This window comes from Bactrocera neohumeralis, chromosome 2 (genome assembly GCF_024586455.1).
Source record: "Bactrocera neohumeralis isolate Rockhampton chromosome 2, APGP_CSIRO_Bneo_wtdbg2-racon-allhic-juicebox.fasta_v2, whole genome shotgun sequence".
Lineage (NCBI taxonomy): Eukaryota > Metazoa > Arthropoda > Insecta > Diptera > Tephritidae > Bactrocera > Bactrocera neohumeralis.
In genome coordinates, this window is record NC_065919.1 from 20,571,728 (window position 1) to 20,596,446 (window position 24,719).

At 38.1% G+C, this 24,719-nt stretch overlaps 1 protein-coding gene across 1 annotated transcript in view; it reads left to right on the forward strand.

Annotated features, from left to right (window-relative positions):
• Positions 1 to 3,775, forward strand: part of LOC126751753 (5-hydroxytryptamine receptor 2A) — a 333,176-nt gene extending 329,401 nt beyond the window's left edge. Inside the window, exon 8 of the mRNA XM_050462264.1 lies at positions 1,337 to 3,775. Coding sequence (XP_050318221.1) covers positions 1,337 to 2,636 — 1,300 coding nt within the window. The 3' untranslated portion in view covers positions 2,637 to 3,775. The remainder of the gene's footprint in view (positions 1 to 1,336) is intronic.
• Positions 3,776 to 24,719: the final 20,944 nt, after the last annotated feature.

A 24,719-nucleotide genomic window follows, 5' to 3' on the forward strand; every position in this document is an offset into this window, starting at 1 on the left:
ATTTTAGTACGATCATGTGGTACACTGATGGCTCGACAAATTAACAAGGAATTTTTGTGGAGAAATCTTGCGGAACCACGATCACACTCTCCATACCTATTTGATTAATTTTCGAGCATTTTTAGGCAAAAATCTTTGCCATAATAATGCATTCGAGATAAACCTCCAACAAAATTTATCGCAACGAACATATAAACATATTCAGCGATAGTCAAAAAAAAAAAATAATTCAGTATTTTCCTCTCATGAGATCCAATAACTACAGGTTTAGGATAGTACGTAGAGAACGACTTAATAGCCTAACGGAACGTAACCTAATGCACTTACACTCCCATACCCAATTTGAAGAGGCACATTTTTCAACATTGACTTTGTCATAAGTCAATTCTTGCGTAAGTTGCCGATTCTGCAACATCGAACGAACATATAACCATACTCAGCGATAGTAAAAAAAAAAAACAAACAGTATTTTCCTGAGATCAATTGACTGCACAGCAGTCTACAGACGCGGGTTTAAGGCCCTTGAATCCATGTTTCCAAAGAGGGATCACATCGCTTCGCTAGCACTCAACAGAATATTGGACTTTATCAATATGCTGGGGCAAGGTGAATCTTTTTGGTTTAGGAGATGGCACAATCAATCAGTTCATATTGAGAAAATAACTTTGGCGTAAATGTTTTACCCAACCTTTCACTTCCACTGGTAGATGGTACTGATTTCTCGGAATTTGAAGACATTATTGCTTCAGAGCGCATACGAATTACTTTCGAAAGGGAGATTTTTATTGAGTAAAACTTGAGAATTTCAGACAGTAGGTTTGGATATCAGCCAAGGCTGTTTTGTTCATTGGGGGTATTTTTTTACGTGGCAGGTCCCAAACATAGCGCACAAACCTTGAGAGGGATGATACGCCTTCTCACTTTAGCTCGACTTCAAACGGATGTGTTTTGGCTACACAGAAGATCCTAGGATCCTAAATGTAAAAGAATCGTTTCTGGTCACTCCCAAGTGAATGCCGCTCAGAGAACTTTCCTCACTTGGGTGAACTTCTACACATAGCTCCATCTTCCAAGTTTGACTTTTATTAAAACGCAAATTTTCGTTAAGCAGCCTGTTATTGAGGATCACGTGAAGCATGTACGGGCTGAACACAATTATGAAATATAAGAAATAAAAGTATCATACAAAAGAGTACTTTCTTTGCTTTCATGAATAAAATCCAACGAAATTCGCTAAGATATCCAGCACAACAAAAAAAGATATTTCTTTTTTGTAGAGCTGTATAATGTTCAGTTAATTCAAATATGTAGTAACAAATACTTTCTACCTTTCTAGATCGCTTTCGCCGTCTTGCAAACCGCAACACGCAATGATGACCACTAAAAGTCGGCGCCGCTATTCCACAGCTACGCAGGGCGCACGCGAAGTGCGCGCCGATACGCCACCACCGCAGCGACGCAATCGTTTCAACAGTTTGCCGAAAAATGCGCTGCTCCTCCTCTCCCGCCAATCCAGTCAAGCGACAAGCAGCACGGAAGGCAATGGCACACCCGCAAAAGGACATTCCGACACGGAGGTAGAGCAAAACGGCAAAGCGCAATGTCAGCGCAGCAACGATAAACAAGCAGAACTGCCACCTATCTGTACATGCCCCTACTTTGGCGATCGACCGCTGCAGAATTGTGTCAAACCGACCGAGGTGAAAATCATACCCACCACATTCAAGGTGACCAATGTAATGGAAATGGAAAATTTACTAAATCCACCGGAAGAAGAATTGACTAGCATATTGGTTACTAGCAACAGCACTGACGATGGCAACGCCGTCACACATCTGAGTCCCAACACAGCCGAACGCATGAACAACAAACACAGTGCTAGTTCGCTAACTGTACACTCCAGTGATGGCAGCACGCCGAGTAGTTACTTGAGTGTCGCAGCTCAGCCGGGTACACCGTGCCCAAGGCGTCGTAAACTCAGTATTTCGAAAACCGCATCGGTTATCACCTGGGATGCGAGTCGTCAACGTAGACGCGGTTCTAGCTTCGGCAGTGCGCACACTACGCTACTGCTGACACCAACTAAAACCGGCACGGTACTCACGAGCTCCTCTTCAGCAACACCGTTGCGGCGTTCCGCCACGTTACGCAGTCACAACAACATGAATTATCTGCAAGTTTCCACGGCCTGCGATGGCACAGCGAATGTCGTCGAGGCGGGCCGTTTTCGTACAAAATCTAGCACCCCACATTCCTCACCATGTCTACTGCAACGCAACCAAACTGTACGCTCACATCATTCGCGTAACTCAAGCGTGATTTCACGCAACTCCTCACGTCACGGCCGTATCATCAAACTCGAACAGAAGGCGACCAAGGTCCTGGGTGTGGTATTCTTCACGTTCGTCATACTTTGGTCACCATTCTTTGTGCTCAATTTGCTGCCGACAATATGCGGTGATTGTGAGAATCGTATAGCGCACTGGGTCTTCGATGTAGTCACCTGGCTGGGCTATGCCTCGTCCATGGTGAATCCCATCTTCTACACCACCTTCAATGAAGTGTTTCGTAAAGCCTTCAAGAAGGTGCTCACTTGCCAATACTCGACTACGACCAGTTGGAATCCGAGCATGTAGCAGCAACTGGAAATTACGAAGACGAAAGTCAAGCAACAGCCGTCGGATACGAGCTCATCCGGTCTATTGGCGATTATTAAACGTCGCAGCTCGTCAAGTCGCAGCGGTAGCCGCAGTAGATAGATAAGGGAGTTTGGCACAGACTGTGTACAGCTTTGAATGGGTGTGTGTAAGGTAGTGTGCATGTGTTTATATAAGTGTGTGTGTGGTTTGTGAGTGTGTGCTGATTGTAGTCAAGTAAATAGATTAATATTTAATGTATTAAGTAACACAGTGAACTAAGCTCTTAGCTAATTTATAGTGTTTAAGTGAAATTTGTATATATGTATGTATGTGTGTATGTATTAATAGTATGTGTGTGGTTTGCAGCAGAAATTTTAAGAAGCCACATACTTCATTGCATGTATTCCCATAAGCTCTCGGGATAGTGTGTAACTAGCTAGATGCATTTAGATATTGGTATATTAGGGTGGTCCTTATTCATATAAAGAAGTTTTATACACTAGATTCTCTAAACCTTCAATTCTACAATGCAGTCGAAGACCTCACTTATAAATTTAAGCAGCTTGTAACACCACAAATAGAACGCTTACCATAGACATCTATCTAAGGGTAATGTAGATGGTGGACAGACAAGAAGACTTCTACTTTTAGAAAAATATGGTTAGGGTTATCTACAGGGCATCTACCTCTGAGATCTCATCTTCAGGAACTTGGTAAAATGTAAACTACGATAAGAGCAACCTCCAGTCTGTTTGACGTGGAACCTGCTGACGACAGCCTTAACCCACGGCGCTCAAAAGCACAACGGATCAAATCAATGCGTAGAGCAGCGCCCTGAAAATGCCAGGTATTTTCAGCACCAATTGACGATGTGAAATGGACACACTAACTACCTTGATAGGGTTCGAGGCCCATCCAAAACCTTTGCTGGACCTTGGCTCCGGCACCTGGTTGCAATGCAACTCCACATTTAACTGACAAAGTGTCAGTTCCTTAAGCACAACTACCTCGATACTGCCCGAGCGGCAGGTTGGTCCATATGAGCAGCTTGGAGCGAACTCCAAGGTCTTCTGCTCCCCGTGTTTTCAGAATTAAGTCTCCGGTTAGACCTCGTACCCGAAACTACCACCAGTTGAGCTTCCATACAGCTCTGGATCAGCAACCAGGGGTTGGACTCCACACACACATCACATACACACTTCACTCATACAAAAGCTAATCCTAATTCCTAGCTAAACGACTTTGACGCTTAAACAACTCTTGCGCAAAACCCCCCTAACTGCTATACATTCCGACTAGTGGAGATCAAACCGCTAACATCTAAACGTCCATCAGTCCAGCTAATTCCCATACCACCCAGATCCCTAATGTCCGAGTACATCGGGCACCCCCATATACATATAAGGCGCATAGACCAAAGATGATAAAACGTACGAAAATAACCTTTACGTTTGCCCAGCATTCAGCTGCTTGACGTGGGATATCTTCCAGGGCACGATATAGTTGGACGCAATGTAGTTCGACGCCCTATTGAGCCGAGTAATGGTTTAAGTACTTCCACTTACAATCAGACATTCTTACGACCACTTCTTTTCAAACAATGAACTCTGTCTTCAACCGCGGCCGAAATTCATATAAGTTATCTTAAAAGAAATGAAAAGATGAATCGGAAAAGTATACCCGTCCTTATTCCATAAACGCGACTCTAATTCACATACAACTATACCACAAATCCATAAATCCACACAAAGTTAAGTTCCCTGCTATGGCTCAATACGCATGGTACAACGTACATTTTGCCTCTCCGTCATTCATCAATCCATCACTTTGGATTCGTGCGCGTATTCGTCTGAGACAGCGGTTTCGCCGCCTGCTATACAAATATCCTGCTAAGCTCGTCGGCTATGTGGGTTGCATGCAAGTTGGTCGTCTTTATACCTTCAATTAATTTCACTTCATTTGCTTATGGAAACGAGTCGGAATTTAACTTGCATTAACAAACACACACACATACATACACAAGAACACGTATACGAGTACAGTCGGTTAGTTTGCTTAGGACTGAGGATATTGAATAATGGATTCGGGTCACATGATATTGAGATGTGAAGTTGATGGAGTACCAACTAACTTGTCTCGTTGCATACAAAAGTGTGGAAATATTCGTAAAGAGTGTAGGCAACTAGACGACGGTGGATTATTTCGGAATTTAAGTTAAGCATTAAGTTATTTGAGCGAATATAAGACTAAGCTAATCACGTAGCTTACAAAATGCGACGTGTATATAGAGTGGGTTGAAGCATATAATGGCCTTACGTAAGGGCCAAGTTGAAGTAATGCGAAAAATATTTGAGAGTTGCGTTGAAACTATGTAAGGCTTGAAAAAAATTCCTCTTCTGATTCTTTCTCCTGCTTCACTTTTTCTTAAATCTTTCTTTCTGCTATATTGTTTTATTCGGATAGTCGATTTAGACACGTCAAGTTTTGTCGATTTCTTCTTTGTTCGTGTGGAATTGTCTCTTATAGAATATACTTACTACATTGTCGGCTTGATTAGTCATATGATTGTCTCGAGTTCAGGGGACCCTAGTACCAGTCCATACTAGATCACGTTCTTTCTTCGCGAGGAATTGTCTCTTATTTAGCTTGTACTTACTACATTGTCACTATAGGCTTGATTAGTCATATGGTTGTCTCGAGTTCAGAGGACCTAAAGACCAGTCCATACTAGAGCTGTTTTGTACCACAGTCGTCGGCTTCGACAATCTTCATATATAACAAAATGTATAATGGTTTGATTTATTTTTCACTTTTTTTCGTGGCTTACTGATCCACATTACAATTGAACCTATTTATGTCCATTGTTGGCAAAACTCCGAACCCCATTATTAGAAGAAATCCGAATTTCTCTGAATATTGACTAACATCATATAGAGGAAGTGCGGTAAGCTCGGTACCTGACGTCGGAAAGATATTTTTATACTCTCGCAACAAAGTTGCTAAGGAGAGTATTATAGTTTTGTTCACATAACGGTTGTTTGTAAGTCCTAAAACTAAAATAGTCAGATATAGGGTTATATATACCAAAGTGATCAAGGTGACGAGTAGAGTTGAAATCCGGATATCTGTCTGTCCGTCCGTCCGTCCGTGCAAGCTGTCGTAGAAATTGAGATATCATGATCCGTATTTCTTGGCCCGTCCGTGCAAGCTGTAACTCGCATGAGGGGCATAAAAATTTTTTTGGAAAAGTGGGGGGTGAGACATATCCTACTATAGATGAAACTTGGTACATGTATGTATATATGAAAAGTGCGTTAACCGCTGTCAGAAACACTACTGAAAATGGGCGTGGCGTCGCCCACTTATGGACCAAAAACCATATCTCGGGAACTACCAGACCGATTTCAATGAAATACGGTATACAATATTTTCTTAACACCCTGATGACATACACAAAATATGAGTGAAATCGGTTCACAACCACGCCTTCTTCCAATATAACTCTATTTTGAATTCCATCTGAAGCCTTCTCTGTATAATATATACATAAGGAACCAATGATGATAGCGGAATAAAACTTTACACAAATACGGTATTTGAAAAATATGTAAATGACTGATAATGAAATCTCGATTATCACTTTATCGTGCGAGAGTATAAAATGTTCGGTGACACCCGAACTTAGCCCTTCCTTACTTGTTTCATTTCAGATTATCTTCTAAATAACCTAGCATGGCCCTATCGATTTAAGTAATAATATATATATACATATATAGAAGATTGATAAATCTATTTCTTCAGACGCTAGAGCTAAGCATATGCAACGATGAGTTCCAGTAGTTGGTGTCACGACAGAAACTATATTCCAAATAATGTTTACAAATCTGCGGAATTTTAATCCTTACTGACTACGCAACCCTGACTCTTGTGTTAATGGCGGAGTCCATGATCTCATCCTCTACATTTCATGGTTGAACGTAAAACTTCTTATTTGCTCAAATTAGTTAAGCGAGTTTCTCTAAATACAGGAATTAATATATTTAATTAACTCTTCGTTATTGAGCAAATGAGATATTTATCCCATAACCCCGACACAAACTTTAGCGCTCTCCCACATTTCGCATCAAGTGCTAATTCCAATTTTGAGTTTCAATAAGCTCATTATTAATCCGTTAAAGCTTTCACCGTCTCAACCGTGCCTCAAAACAGCTAATTGTTGTATCAGTTGCTTATATCTTGAAGAGTACACTTGAGATGACACTCACGTTGTTTAGTTATATTTTCAATACTCTGTCTCTCTCTCTCTCTCTCGTAATTGGAGTCTCAGTTGCGTATATATTCAAGAGTAAACTCGAGATTCCAGTCACGGTGTCTAGTTACTGCTTGATACTCTTTCTCTCTCTTTGCTTTATATTTGCTCTGCACCGGATAAAGCTTTTTCGACCAATTCTTTGCACCGTTATAAAATTCTCATCAAGCTCTTTCAAGATAACTTCTTAGGAGATCAATGAAAGACAGTGCAAACGCCTTCAATTTCAGCTCTGGAAAAACATAATTTATTCTCTTTACTCCTACTAAGAACGATTAATTTTAAACTCTCTCTCTCTCACTCACTCTCTTTGCTTTACACTTTCCAATCAGCGGATGAGTGACAGCTTCCGTACAGTTCTTTCCATCGTCTTGAAATTCTTAACAAGCCCGTGTAAAATAATTTCTTTGGAGATCAATGAAAGAGAGTTTAAACGCTTTTCAGTTCTCCGATACTTAGTCCAGGAAGAAAAGCATAAAGTATAAAATATACCTAAATTCCAGCTTTTGAAAAACCAATATGTTCGAACGCACTCAATGATTGCCGAATTTTTTACCCTGAACGTGTTTATAACCTGACCAGCGTATATTAAGTTTGCCAAGAAGTTTATAATACCCAGAAGAAAACGTCGAAGACCCTTTAAAATAAAAGATCAATGTCCGGCCTATCATAGTAAAACACAATTCTTTTTTCAAGACTTCAAGACTAATACACTGATTAGAGCGACCCGTCAACTTTTCAAGACCATTTTTGTAGTTTTATTTGTCCTTTGCTTCAAAGGTGGCCTCGGTTTCAACGATCAACTCTTCATTCGATGAAAATTGCTTCAGAGCGAGCATTTTTTTTTGAGATCTGAGAACTGGAAATAGTCGTTGGGGGCCATAACCTTGCCAGCCGACTATTGGATTGTTCCACCCTTTGGAGCGGTTTCATCCTGTGTAGTCCACTCCGATGATTGTCGATTGTCTCGAGTTTATTACGCTTGAACATCTCCAAACAAGCTTCACCGCTCCAAACAAGCTACTCTGCTCCCAATCATCAACTCGTTGTTGTTTTTTATCAATAGTGAGCTCGCACGTAGAGCTTTCTCATACCCAAATATTCGTGAATCATACGATGTACAAATTCAGTTGATGTCTCTAAAGTGCCTGCTATTTCGAACAACTTCAGTTAATGGGCATCCGAAATTATTTTGCGGACTTTTTTGAAGTTTTCGTCGGTAACAGCTTCTTTAGGGAATCCACTGCCTTCATCGTCCTCGGTGCTCATTTCGCCTCTTTCAAATTTAGCAAACTACTTTTCAACTGTTGATTTCCAGGTAGTAGTGATCAATCCAAACCTTGGCTTTAGCTGTATTTTTCTCACCTCAAAAAAGCAATAATTTATTAACAGAAGAAAGTAATTTTGTTCCATTTTTGGTAAACTTACATACGGTGCTTCATACAAAATGCTATATCTCATAAACTAATGTTTCGCCAGCTGTCAAATTTATTTTCGCGTCTCTTGAAGTTTAGTACCAACTAAAAATCGTATGGCTTTGATGCCAGTAGCGACATCTATGTGTGAGACCGGGAACTTTTCAATAAACTCTTGTTTCTTATTACATTTTCGAGAATTTCTACTTCTGTTACTCACTTTTCCCGGAAGTTTTCCGAACAGCCCTTGTAAAGCATACGTAATTATTTTATGGGCTACTCATAAATATAGGCTTTCACCAGCAAACTGCAAATCGCATTCGTATTTATTAATACACACGTCGTCAAATCCATTTACTACAATTAATATTCTCAAAACAAACGAAATACTCACACACATATACCTAAATACGTGTGTGAATAATTTATTAACCTTATGAATAACAAAAATTATTATTTGTCTGTGTTTGGCTATGTGTCCGAAATCATGTCAACCACAACCCGTATTTTACATTCAATTAAGTCAGGAGTTAAAATTAATTGCAAAATTGTACGGAACCCAAAATTTAATCGACACTTGGCTGGCAACTTGACCTTGAATGCGAAATAGCTACGCAAACTTCTTGGCAATCAGATTATTTGCATATGTAAATAAGTAAATTGAAATATGCCATTCACTCGCATGGATAAACGTCATACATACACGTCATATATATATATATATATACATATATATACATACAAATATTTATATGTCTCATGGATGTATAGTTTCAATGGCATTGCGGCGTAACGGTATATGCACTTTGCGTGCTACCGCTGTGGCCACAATTCAATGGGTTTTCAATTAAAATTTTACTTGCCCACTCGAAAGGTCAGCGGCTGCCGTGTTATGAAAACTACAAACTAATTAAATATACGGTCAAGCTCACGGATATTTACCGGACTCACAAGCCATCTAACTTAATATTAGAAAAAAAAACCCAAACATTTTCATCGTCTATATTCAAATGCAAATCTTATTTATCGCTAACGAAATGAGCTCCAGCGCCCATACCAATCTATTCCATACAATTTTTATAAGCCTCAGCTGAAATCGACTTCAGTGCCTTCAGCGAACTTTGGTGTTTTCAGTTTCGGTTACTTTTGGATGAGCCACTCGCTAGACTGTTGCACAGTTTCGACGTCGTGTACAGAAACCCACATCTCGCCACCATAAATGATAGGCTTGCTGAATATAGGATTCTTAGTGACGTTATCCAGCAACTCTTTTGCATTTTATACTCACCGCCGGTTTCGCAAAATATTCAAGTCTAGTTTAGTCTGGCATGGACAGATTGTAACAGAGTATGGACAGCGCGGTAAAAGTCGAGTATCGAGTTATGATAGCAATATTTCGAGATCACGCTTCATTTGGGTACTTAAGTGGGAGAGTTGGTATCTAATCTACGAATTGTGTGCGAATCGTGTGATTTTCTAAAGGTCGCATCAATAAACTGATGGCCTGCTGAGTATCTCTACTATCAACTTACCATGATCAGGATGACGTGACTCTTTGAAATCCGAGTGAATGTCTATTTAAACGTCTGTCCGTTTGTCCGTACATGCTGTAATTTACGTAGAAATTGTGACATCATACAAGTGTTGCTTGATAAAAAATTAAGTACCGAGTTCTTAGATGGGTGTAATTGGAACAATGTAGGCGAAAGGCACCTATGGGCCAAAACTTAAAAGACAATAAGCTCTTTCAAAAGTGATTTTAACAGCACGAAAAGGAGCCGACTTTATACCATAATATTCGAACTTGGTATCCCAGCAAAGCAAAAACGGCTGTGTAAGGTGACGTCAAGCAACACCGAAACCTCCATCTCTACCGTGCTACTTTTTCAATCTACTCATGAGGAAAATTATTCGAGCTGCAGAGCTTAATTGAGCAGGTGCAATCCTCTGGAAGAGTGTACAATTGCTGGCGCATGTCGATGATATTGATATCATTGGCCTCAACATCCGCGCCGTTCGTTCTGCTTTCTCCAGACTGGAAACGAAACAAATAGGACGTAATATCTCCTGTCATCAAACAAACAGGCGTCGCATTCGTGACTTGGATCCAACGTCACTGTCGGCAGTCATAACTTGGAACTCGTAGATAATTTCGTCTATCTTGGAACCAGTATTAACACCAACAACAATGTCAACGCAGAAAAACTTTTGCCAATAGCTGCTACTTCGGACTGAGTAGGCGATTGAGAAGTAAAGTCCTCTCTCAATGAACAAATATAAAACTCTACAAGTCAGTCATTATCCCCTTTCTGCTTTATGGTGCAAAGGCATGGACGATGACAACATCTGATGGATCGATGTTATAAATTTTCGGGAGGTTGGCTCTGCGTGTTGGTAACAGCGAATACCACAATCAATGGAACGATGAGCTATTCGAGATATACGACAATATTGACATAGTTCAGCGAATTAAGAGTCAGCGGCTATGCTGGCTAGATCATGTCATCCGAATGAATGAAAACACTCCGGCTCAAAGTGTGTCCGACCCTGAATGTTCCCTAAACCTTAGCTAATCTAACCTCACTTGTATTGCGATGTGTCTGCTATAAGAATAACATACCTTTGATCTCGTTACAGATCCTGAATACATAACGGTAAACAAATCATCAGCCATCCATTTCAGCAATAATAGATATCTAGAACAATGAGGTATCATAAACCAAATTGGTTCCTGTTTTGCACTGATATTTATTTAGTCCACAACATCACGCCTAAAACTGAAAATATCGAGGTAACCCTTATCCATATTACTCTCCAGTTCTCTTTTAAAGCATTATCCCACGCGTTGACTCCATTCATCTAATTGAACATTTCTTTAAAGTCGAAAGCAATAAAATAGTAATTTCGGCTGTGTTAGTAGCTGCCATGACACGTTTGCAATTATAATTTATCCCCAGCTGCTGCTCCAACAAAATTTATCTCATCTTTGGCTTAGAATATTCGTCACTAAAACATCCATTAGTTGCTCTTAATCTACACATACACATATATATGCTCCAATACCAACACACTGCAATAACAATTAAGTTTTAAAAGCACTAACCATTAGTTCTAAGCTGCAGTACACTTACACGTATGGTACATGACTCCGTTTTATTTTTATGCACGTAAACTATGTGCAGAATTTATGGTAGTTTCGTGGAAACCCCCAACGTTCGCTGCTTGAGCAAGTACTAACTATAAAGCCGAACAATGCGCGGAACAGTCGAGCAAATAATGCAAATTGTTTTAGTTTAATGTACCTGTCACAACGGACAAATAACACAGATATATATATATAGTTATAGTATATACATATATATATATATATATATATATATACTTATATATATATACATATATATATACCTCACATATTCTCATGAGCATATTGCCACTGGTGCTGCTGGTTTAGTTTTAATGGCCATAAAAGCATCATAAAGCTCATGTGGGGGGAAATGCAAACATAAATTTTACAACTTCCAAGTACGAATTGAAATCAAATTGCTTTATGCAACAAATAAATGTCATTTGCGTGAATGGCAAACCATTAGTTGATTAACGGAATCGCCATAAAATTGAATTTAAAATAGTAAACTCTCCACTGTAATTGCACCAAAGCTCAAGCTAAAGCTGTCCAGCTGATGTAATGATAGGAAAAGTTTGCGCGAAATACTTGGTAGAAGTTTCGGGCGGATTTCTATGACATGAATTTATATATAAAAGGTGATTTATTTCGAGGTTCCCCACTTTTTTAAAGAAAAAACACAGAAACTTCAAATTCAACGGAGAATGTTTATTATCATTCGAAAGAACATTAGCTAATTTTTGAAGATTATCTCTTTCAAAAGTTGGCCATGGCTACGTCTCAGATGGACCATCCGTTGAGTCTATAGATAGAAGGCTATCATGGTAGCCCAGTGTTAAGGAAAAAAGATGAGAATGGCACTGATTGCCCTATATTGCTGTAAAGGAGCTTTTGCTAATCACCAAAATATGTACTATAGCTTTACGAACCCGATTTAAGCCAATAATATTCTAAGTCGTATTTGTCTGGTGGAAGGCGCTCGATAAAGCCACACTCGCTTTACAGCTGGAACGTGTTCAGTGCGCGCCACTCATTGGCATCAGTGGTGCACTACGCACAACACCAACGATGAAATGTAAAGCCTTTTTACATATAGCACACGTGAATATTGCCTGCGGATGCATTGCTGCGAAGGTTGCTATCAAACTCCGTGTAAAAGAGTCCCAGTGAGGGGCATTCCGAAATATTCGATTGCGTCCCTGAGAACTAATACCACTGTGCAACGGAACCGACTTCTTGTAGTGATCATCAACTCCGATGGCAGAAGCCTTGAGCTCGTTGACAGTGAACTTCGCGCCAGTTCGGCAAGCGTTCTACAGCAATAAATACCTGTGTGATTGTGAAAGCCTTCTGGTACCGAGAAACATAAAAGGTACACTGAACTGCTATCTCTTAGCAAGACTAACTTAGCCGAAATGATAGCCGTCACAACTGGACACAGTCCTAATAGGACTAATGCGGTGAAACTAGATATTTTGAAAGACCCTACTTGTCAACGTTACAATGAGAAAGATGAGGCCCAGGCACTTTCTCCCCCACTATCCACATTTTGTCAAAATAAGGCTGAAGCATCTCGATTGCCATACATTATATGATTGGCTGGAATAAATTATGATTGAATTTCTGACAAGCTCTAGGCGTTTTTTCGATATCCAATGGTCTCTTTGATTCATAAGTTGAAGGTATCCGGCAGTCGTTTTGATCCGCTTGTACATTTAAAAAAAATTACTCTTATTGTGTTATTTGGTCACATCTTTTCTAAAATGTGAAAACGTAAGCAATATTATTATCAACGGATAACACTATGAATGCTTCTCGAGCTTTTTTTTTTTATCCACACCTTCACTTCCATGCTTTAAACCATAATTATTTCCAAACCGACAGTGCAAATAGCTTTAAAATGCGTGAAGTTATCGCTCTCTTGAGTTGATCTTATCTAAAAATTAATTGTCTTTTGACGACCTAGGTCTTAATTTAACACCGTTAGACTGCTTTTTGTAGGTATAAGTCAAAGGTCTATACTTATAAGTGGTGTATTGGAAGTGATAGGTTGGTAGTCGCGGTGTACAAAAGTTCGAAATAATCTCCAAGCAACTGATAAAATACCATTTTATTAATTTCACTTTATTTCGAAAATATACATATGTAACGCACGGGAAAACTCCTTAATAAGCAAACTTAAAGCATAAACAAATCTCTGTCTTCCGCTTTTCGACTTCTGTAAAAATGTAAAATTGTATTGTAATTGTCAGTAGGTAAATACAAAAAAGCTTAAATTGATTACTTAAACAATGCATCATTCTACTTTGAGACATACATACTATACATATGTATGTATGTATATGCATTAGGATGTCGGCTATTTCCCAAGCTGATTTTTTTCTCTGTTAACTTTCTGTTTTTACCCTAAAAAATTATTTAACGTAAATAAGTGCTTTATTTTCAATTTAAATAGTGCCTAAGTCATATTTTTTTCGCATGTATTTAAAATAGGATTTTTGTATTATAAAATAAGTCTACAACCTTAATAGCATAATATTCTAACACAAAATCTTTCGTTCTACAAAAATGGTGCTAGTGATTTTTTCCCTAAAATCACTCGTTTAAAAGTTATGCGCAGTCAAAAATATATTTAAAAAACATTGAACATTGATACTAGTGCTTCATAGTACATTCCGTGTTGCTCATACGACATGGTGTACTGTAAGTTAAACATCAAATGACCTGAACATTCATACGAGTGCTTTATAGTACATTCTGAGTTGATCATACGGCATGGTGTACTGCATCTACATCAAATGAGCTGAACATTTATACGAGTGATGTATAGATTCTATGTTGCTCATACGGCATGTTGTACTGAAAGTTCTACATCAAATGCCCTGAACATTCATACGAGTGATGTATAGATTCTATGTTGCTCATACGGCATGGTGTACTGCAAGTTCTACATCAAATGATCTGAGCATTCATCCCAGTGCTTTATAGCACATTCTGTGTTGCTCATACGACATGGTGTACTGTATGATTACAGTATATTTGATGCATAATTTTAATTGCAATGTTTTCATGAAAAAATTTATTAAGATATTTTTTATAGAATGCTAAATTTTGTATTAGAATATGCTATTTTCAAAAGTTGTTGTTGTAAGTTCTCGTTGCAAGTTTTTGCTTTGGAGATACAAACCGTATGCCATATAAAATATAAGGGAACAGTAAAACTATTTTGGCACAGTGAAAATTGAAAATTAAGAGCTGCTTTACATTGGCTTTTTTTTAAGATAAAAGCTCAAACTTTAGGCAGTATTTGCAAAGAAAAAAATCAACTTGGAAAATAATGGAGCACCTATGTAAGTAATACTATATAAAATTATGGAAATTATATGCAAAATAAAACTATCCAGTGATAAATTGAGAGTCATAAAAATGCAAAAATATGGCAGTGTGAAGGAAAATAAAAATGTAGCGCTAGTATAAAAACAACAACAATAACATGAGCTTATGTTTGTATTAGAATTCATTTGTACCCAAAAAACACCATCAAATGCCATAAAATGCTGAAGTACACAGAAAAGAAATGTATGTATTTATTAAATATTTTAATATTAAATTTTATACAAACATACATATAAATATACGAGTATATGTATAAATTATATATAAATATATAATATATATAAGTGTGCTAATGGTTACTATTATTTATATAAGTAAGTGTATGCGTAAATAAGTAACTTCATGAAATAGCTAAACTTCAATGTCTGTGTTTGTTCAGCTACATATGTGTGTGTGTGTGTGTGTGTGTGTATAAACGAAATTGTTTAAGCAGCATTATAATTAATTAAGTACTAATTATTCACTCAGTAAGTTTGTACAAAATTTTCGAGGGGAGAACAATCATAAACGCTTTTAACTAAGTAGAGGGTAAAGAAATGTTATGTGAGCCAATAGCTAAATGTGTGCGAGTGTTTAAAACAAAAAGAAAAACAAACAACTATAAGAGCTTTTGCTAAATTGTAGTTAAATAATTATGTGTTATATAATTAATACCAAAGAACGTGTGAACGTGAATTAATAATGTGTGAACGAGCATGATATTTAGTAGATTTTAATTAGAGCGTAAAGCCCTGTAGGAATATTTTTGATTGCCCAGGTTTTTTGTTATTTATACGTACACGAATGTTTGAATATTATTTACAATTACAATCATAAACAAATGCTGCTTTAAATCAGTTTTATTTACTTTATTCACGATTATGTTACCTCGACCTAATTTTTTTGACTCTTCTCTAAATATTAAATATTTGTTATCTATATACAATAGGTTGGTAGGTTTGTAGAGTGGCTGTCTGACGACGCACCTAGGCCTTTGGAAGGCTGATTGTGAAACCACCGGAGCTACAATCCCTTCATTCCATCATCTTCTCTCTAAACCACCAGAGGATTTTGATGAAGTTCATCAGTACAAAAACTTTAACTGTGCAATCTTCGAAATATCTTCAAGAAACCCTCGATCGACAGCTGCGATACCTTTTCAATACAAAGCATTGCCTTCGCATATAATATGTTTTAAAGTTCACTATTCTTTTAATTCCTGACAGTTTTTATAAAAGTCAATATATGGTTTTCTTAATCTGCTGGCATGTCTACCAATTGCTTAGTGAGAATGTCATTACTTTTAGATTTTAATAGTCATCACGTTTGGACCATATTTCATTCCTGAAACCTTTGCCCGCTTCTTGTGCCATTCTGGGTTTAATTCCACCGAGACTGAGCTATATTTATAACATCTTTGTCGATTAAATATTCACAAGTAGCCATTGGCATATTAATTCTCTCTTTTTCGGAGTCTAATTGTAGGCTGGTATCTGTTTTGGCTATTTCGTTTGCTTCACAGTTACCAGAATCATCACTGTGGTCTGGATGCCTTTGCAGGTTTCTGGTGAAATATTATGTTAGATTCACTAAGAGAGGTAAAGACATTATTTCATTACTTTTTATGAAACCCTAAGAGACTTTAGTAGAAGAAATTGTAATAAAGTATTTGTTGTAAGAGAGGAAAATGAAAGAGTAAGAGAAAATACCGTAATGTTTCAATAATTTAGGGAAGAAGTTATTTCTTCTATAAGTTTTTTAAGAAACTTATAAATTAATTTTAATAAGTAAGGAAGGGCTAAGTTCGAGTGTAACAGAACATTTTATACTTTTGCAACTTGCCAGAAACAAAACCAGGGAAATACTTTAAGGTGTAAAACGTCAACTAGAGGATTGAAATCGAAGCAATTGTATATAGTATACTACATATGTATACTATATACAACTCATACACTAACCGACATACTCGACACAAGGTTAATTAGAAAAACGAAAATCATAATACCATATCATACATATGTAGTATATGGGAGTTGGGGATCGTTTCGACCCGATTTTATGTATTTTTGCCTATCCTGCATACTATAAATATGTCACATACTAATTAAATGTTTCCTGAGATCCATTAAGGTACCCCGCTTTCCAGCATCAATTATATGGAGTAAAGTCAGCCGGATTTTCGAAAATTTTTGATATTTGTTATATGAGGGTTAGGTCAAGTTTTCGTCCAATTTTAGCGATTTTAGGCTCAAAAATATACTATTGTGAGTATATGTACCATGTTCTGTAATTTTCATTGAGATAACTTAAATATTGGCTGACATATCCAGTATAAAGTCACCCGGAAGTTCGAAAACCTCTATATTAGGTATACTCGTATGGAGGCGAAGGGAAATATTGACCCAATTCAACCCGTTTTTGATACACAGAGATACAGAGTTTCAATTATGTGTCCCAGAATTTAGCGCTACTTTCGGTCAAAAGTCAACTATTAGCACTGTAGTCCACATATTCGGTACATAGGGCCTTGATCAATTTTTTTGGATTGGACTTAGAAAGTTTTACCTCGGATTGCTCACATTTGTACAACATATATTGTATGGTATTTTTTATATAGAAACTCGTGGTTGCAGTCGAAATCGGTCGGGCGGGTCCCGAAATATGTAATTTCGTCTGAAAGTGGGCAGTACCACGCCCATCGTTAAGTCTTTACACCGGCTTTTATTGAGCTTCCTCATACCATCTCGAGTATAAAATGATATGTCTCTGGCGTGTTGAGTTATTAATTTATCGCACTTTTCGTAGTTTTTAACAGTACCGTTATATGGGGAGTGAGCATGGCTACAGGGTTTGTCCGGTGGATAATAAGACTGATTTTCTTCCGCCGCGACTGTACTTCGGAGCGTGCGCGCACCGACTGGGTTCGATAGAGGTCGTTCCTAGCTAACCAGGCCTTCTTGGAGAGAAGAGGTCGCTGGTGAAAACCGTGTTGGGAGACCTGCGATTTCGACCAACACCGACAATGTAACTCGTGTGTGGAAAGTTTTGTACTCAGACCGTCGACTAAGTATTCGTTTAATTGCCCAATTGTTAAATTTATCAAAATCTGTGGTTCATGACATCGGGATTGAGCACTTGAACATGCGCAAGGTGTGCGCGAAGATGGTCCCAAAAGCGCTCACTGACGACCTGAAATTGAGGCGAGTGGAAGTGTGCCAAGAAAATTTGAATATGTGTAAAAGTGAGCCCCAATTTTTTAATAACGTAATCACAGGTGACGAGTCATGGATCTTTGAGTATGATCCCGAGACAAAGTGGCAATCTTCCGAGACGCACACGCCGGCGTCTCCGGTATGCACCTCGGCTCTCAAAGCTATTCCGGAGAATGCCTTCCGTGACGTCTTCAATGCTTAGTAGCACTGCATCGACGCAGAAGAAGCCTATTTTAAAAGTTTTTAACGAATTGTAATGATTGGTTCAATAAATTTTTTTAAATCGACTAAATCCTATTACTTTCTGGACAAGCCCTGTATGGTTCGATTTTACTTATTTTCATATTACCGATAATAACTCGTAAAAGAATTGCCCTAAGCGAATTTGGCTATTATAAAGTTGGTGTTCTAGGAAATATTTACATTACACTTATTAGAGGAGACCACGCCCACTTTTTCAAAATTTTTCAACAACAAATTACAGTTCAATAGCTTAATTAAGTGCTTAGTTATGGCATTTTATAGCTCTTCGATTAATGATGGTTTGTGGGCGTGTTCCTATTACGCCCGTCTCGGAACTCCGCCCTACTTTTTTGCTAAGAAACATGTGTGCCAAATATCACCGATATATCTTAATTTTTACTCAAGTTACAGCATGCACGGAAGGACGAACAGACAGACAGTCATTCGGATTTCAACTTGTCTCATCATACCGATAATTTATATATACATAACTCCATATCTATCTCGATTCGTCTTCGGTGTTAGATACAGCCCTTAGGTGAACAAAACTACTATGATCTGTAGCAACATGTTGCAAGAGTTTAAAAAAATTTTAAATGTGCTAAGTCTTGTTAGAAAAGTTTCCTAAATATTTGTAAGCACAAAAAATTAAGAAAAATATATGAAATAAACTCTAATATTAAGTATGTATGTAAATCTAGACATAAGTCTTATGCAATGTTATCGTAAAGTTGCATATAAGTAACATATATGTATATGACTGTAGATATGTAAATGTGGAGATATAAGTGTGGATATTTCTTATATATAGATATGTAATTATGTAATTAATAGCCGAACAGCGTAGCAAGTAATGTAAATGAATATTTTTAATTTATTTTTAAAAAATTGGAGTTACTTGCCAACCTGTAGTAACCCCAGGCTACTGCAATTTTTTAAAAATAAAATTTTGAGAATACAAATACAACTACAATTACAAATTGAATTTACAATTTTTCATAACGATTTTGAGATCAACATATTACATATTAATTGAACATATTTTTTTTTTTTAACATATGCAACCCTGATCATAGCTATATGTCTACAAATATTGGGATTAAATGTCAATAAAACACTTAAAAGTCAATAAAATATGTGGAAATACAAATGTACATGTGTCATTAGTATCGATGTGCAAAATTCCGTTAGAAACTCCATATCAGCACAGGCAAGGTGCAAATTAATTATAATTTTCATGCAAACATTTCCACAGATAAGCGGCATTTTGCAGCAATAAATCACGTCAAATTAATTGTAAATATTTATCATACACACACACGTGTACCCACATGAGTAAATTTATAGGAATTTTTATGTCTGTATGTAAAATATAGTCTAAGTTAATTAATGTGTATAAAATATAGTAATATCCGTATGTATGTATGTATTAATTAGAGAATATTTATTTATGTAGCGAATTTTATTAGAATTTTAAGAGCAAAAATATGGACGTATATCTCTAAGTTAGCCTCATGTACTTGTATGTATGTAAATAGTATACTATATAGTAACGAATGTGTGTAGGTGTTAAGATTTTCAATTTTATTTTAATAAATCACAAAATACTTAATTAATGGCAAAGCATTATTTATTCAACAACGCTTAGGGGAATTTAAAGTGGGAAGAAATGTGTGGTAAGTAGAATCTAAATTGAAATTTTATAGAGCGGGAGGTTGGTGCTGTTAGGTTAGGTTAGATGTTCGATGTTAAAAAGAGTATATTTTTGGACAGCAAATAACGGCGGTCCATTGTGGTATCTAGAACTAATATAACAAGTAAGGAGGGCTAAGTTCGGACCGAACATTTTATACTCTCGCATGATAAAGTGATAATCGAGATTTCATTATCCGTCATTTACATATTTTTTTATTTTGCTGTAATATTAGTTAGATTAGTAGTTCCTGAGATATGGTTTTTGGTCCATAAATGGGCGACGCCACTCCCATTTTCAATTTTTAAAAAAAGCCTGGGTGCAGCTTACTTCTGCAATTTCTTCCGTAAAATTTAGTGTTTCTGACGTTTTTTGTTAGTCCGTTAACGCACTGTTAGTGATTTTCAACATAACCTTTGTATGGGAGGTGGGCGTGGTTATTATCCGATTTCTTCCATTTTTGAACTGTATATGGAAATGCCTGAAGAAAACGACTCTGTAGAGTTTGGTTGACATAGCTATAGTAGTTTCCGAGATATGTACAAAAAACTTAGTAGCGGGTGGGGCCACGCCCACTTTTCCAAAAAAATTACACGTCCAAATATGCCCCTCCCTAATGCGTTCCTTTGTGCCAAATTTCACTTTAATATCTTTATATATGGCTTAGTTATGACACTTTATAGGTTTTCGGTTTCCGCCATTTTGTGGGCGTGGCAGTGGGCCGATTTTGCCCATCTTCGAACTTAACCTTCTTATGGAGCCGTATTTCTTACCAAGTTTCATCATGATATCTCAATTTTTACTCAAGTTACAGCTTGCACGGGCGGACGGACAGACAGACATCCGGATTTCAACTCTACTCGTCACCCTGATCACTTTGGTATATATAACCCTATATCTGACTCTTTTAGTTTTAGGACTTACAAACAACCGTTATGTAAACAAAACCATAACGCTCTCCTTAGCAACTTTGTTGCGAGAGTATAAAAATTTATCATAAAGACCGTTCGTGTCCACATACCCACAAAACTAATACAGCTGTGTAAACTGACATTGAGAAATATCACAAGCTCCGTCAGAATCAAGGAGAACCTCTCTGAGCCGTTCGATACCAAACGAGGTTTTAGACAAGGCGACTTCCTATCGTGCGACTTCTTCAATATACTGCTGGATGGAATAACTCCAGCCAATGGGTGCTATTTCGGACTGAGTAGACAACTGAGAAGCAAAGTTCTCTCGCGATGAAAAATTCTTCAAGTCCCTCATCATCCCCGACATGCTATATGGTGTAGAGACATGGACAATGACAACATCTGAAGAGTCGGCGTTACGAGTTTTCGAGAGAAAGATTCTGCGGAAGATTTATTTATGGTCCTTTGCGCATTGGCACCGCAGTCATTGGAACGATGAGCTGTTCAGACAAATGTCGAGATTGACAAAGTTCAGCGAATTAAAAGACAGCAGCTACGCTGGCTAGATCATATCGTCCGAATGGATGAAAACACTCCAGTTCTAAGAGTATTCGACGCAGTATATGCCGCCGAAAGAAGGTGAAGAGGAAGACTTCCACTCCGTTGGAAATAACAGGGGAAGAAGGACCTGGCTAACCATGAAATCTCCATTTGGCACCCAACAGCGAAAAGGAAGAACAACTGGTGCGCTGTTGTAAACTCGGCTATTAGCGAGAAGTCCGGCAGTCCGAAGCTAAGCTTGAGGAAGAACTCTTTGCAGAAGATTTCGCCTCTAGCTTTCCCTCCTAGCTTCCACCCATCCGCGGAAAGATGTGAGAGTTTCAAAGTGATCCAGTTTGGACTCCTTCGTATACTCAGCATCTCTGAGCTTTAGAGCTGTTTTCGCAGCAATTTGAAGCATTTAAAATAGTTCAAAATGAGCATTGTAAAGGCAGAACAAGCAAACTTTCGAGTTCGAGAAAAGAAAGTCAAGAAAACTATAGGAAGCACTTTGTGCATACAGGTAACCGCATCTTTTGAAAACCATAACTGGAGAATGCGGTTAATGCGTCAACAGTTCGTAGCTAATTTGACAATGGCAAGCGGAGGTGTGAACCGATGCATTATAATGGTAGACGAGCACTTCCAACTTCATCGAAAAAGGGAATAATTGTTTATTCAGAACATAGTTTTTGCCTTCTTCAGAACACCTTCACTAGGTAAAGTCGTCTGTTTCGACTGCTCTTTGATCCCTGATATATTCTATATATATATATATATCGATTTTTCGTCGACAGTCATGAAACGTCACAGAAACTCCATCGGTTTGCGTTTAAGTAACGACAAAACAGCTTCAGAGTGGTCTTATTGTAGTGCTTGTTGCCCGTAGTGAGAAAAATCGGTACTCATCGAGTCGACAACTTCCACAAGAACAAGATTTAATTCAAAACATCACAACTCGTTTTCTTAAAACACCAACCTGTCTGTGGGATCACGCATAAATTCAGTCGGCGAGCCACCTCGGCTTAGCTAACAAAAACCGATATGCGTCCACGATGAAACTCGATAATCCAATTTCGGTTGATGGCCATGGCCACCGTATACAGGAACAAAGCACTCTTTGAGTTCATTGTGCGATTTTCTTCCGAAAACCAAGAATCACATCATTGACCGAGAAAGATCTGGTTTCAATTTTCTAAAATCCAATGCGCGAAGTTGGCCACGAAGGCTGAATTGTTAGCGACGTCGTTTATTACTACCACTGATATTTGAGATTGGAAAGATATTAATTATTGGTGTTAAATGAGCCACCATGGCCATTTAATGACGTTTTTGAGTTTTTCTGACATGAAAATATTCATATGAAACCAGTAGCCGCCTAGAGTCCACTTCAAACCTGTTCGGACCTGCACTTTTCGGACAGCTTGAACTCGTATACCACAAATGGAGTAGTTCCTTAACCAAACATAGAAAATGTATAGGTTCACTTTATTGATAAGGGTGAACATCGCTGCTAGAGCCGACTATTTTAATGCTGAGATTAAAGATACTACTACTACCCCTCGACTGCGGGGTAAGAGAAAACACATTTGAAATTCTCATCCGAAAACTTAACTCACATTGAATTATTAAAGCGACTGTAAAATGCATGAAAGTTCACATTCACTTTCGCATGCAGGTAATCGTTTTCGAAGCTTTACTAACCGACGCACAAAAACAAAGCGAAAAATGTTTTTACTTCGACTGCAGCACAACTACAGGTATAATACCCTTCAAAGGTACATTTCTTGTATCTAATGGAAAACGATTTTCTAGTTATTACAAGTTACTTTGTCCAACAAAAAAGTTTTCCATACAAAGAATGATCTTGATCAAGCAGTTTGTAGGTAATCCCCACTTGATTGGTGAGTTTGGTGCTGCTTCGGCATGGTCGAACCATAGATTGAGAGGTGTTAGATGCAAACACACGTTACACGCTGGATATATAATTGCTATGTCAGCGTCGATTCTGAATAAAAAGGAGTACAATCTGTTGCAATATCAAGAACGAAGTTGCAAAAGGATCACTCGGGATCACTCGGGACAACTCGAACTCTTCGTCTGCAATCGGTGGTGGTTTGACTCCAAGACCGCCATTAACTGAGAGCGAGTTTATAAAGGTGCTGGTAGCTTCTCTGTTGATGGCGCATTGATGTATTAGTTGCGTCCGAAATCTGCTGGCATACTGTTCGATGTCAACGACGTAATCAAGAAAGCAGCTTCAAGTAGACAACCGGGATGGTTTCTGCGAAAAGATCTCAGCAGAACCTGCTAATTTAATTTGTTCCTTGAACGGAAACATGTGAGCCTCGCTTTACAAATGTTCAACGGAAGTCTGAAGCTTCTTCGTCTGCGTTTTGCTACGTCCAGGAGACACATATCGGTGCGGCGTGGCGAATTGAGATTTTTGATAATGTTGCGGCTCTATTGGAAGCAATGGTTATCGAATATTATAACTAAAATCTCAGGGTTGCTGACAGTCAGAATTTTAATGTCATCGACTGTGACATTAATATGCAATCTGTACTTCTACGACCAGTTCGTGAATATGGTCGCTGTGGTTTTGGGTAGGCGGAATGTCAAGATCATCGCAGAGAAGTAGCGAGTAGCAAGGTTGGAGAAATAGCAGTTCGATTTCCAAAACTCGATTCCATTGCCTGATAACCATCAGCGTCCGAGGTCTCTGTTGGTAAAGTAGTATCGAAATGTATTGGGTGTCCCTTTTCCAGGTTCTTTACTTTTATAAAGAAAAACACAAAAACTTCAAATTTAGTGGAGAACATTTATTATCATTCGAAGGAACATTCTTTGGCATATATTTTTTGAAGATTATCTCTTTCAAATGTCAGCCGCGGCTGCGTTGTCGCCTGGGAAGATCGAGCGGCTTCAGTTCTTGTAATATTTCGACATAAAATGCGCCAAATAGTTCCATACGTCAGTTCGAGTTGCTGCGACCGGCGCCGAATCGACTCTCACACTCTCAGCTATGGCTGCTATATTTTCTTCACTGCGTCCTGGACGTGGTTTGTTCGTTCGAATATTAACTATTTATGAATGTTGACCTCAAGAACCGATTATGTTGATCCTAAGTTGAGCGAAACACATTCTTTACAGAACGTAAATTTCTGTAATGAAGTAAAGGTTGTTCAGGCGTAACCTGAACTGAGGAATTGTATATATGAGGACAATGGGATACGGATAAATGGACACCCTTGA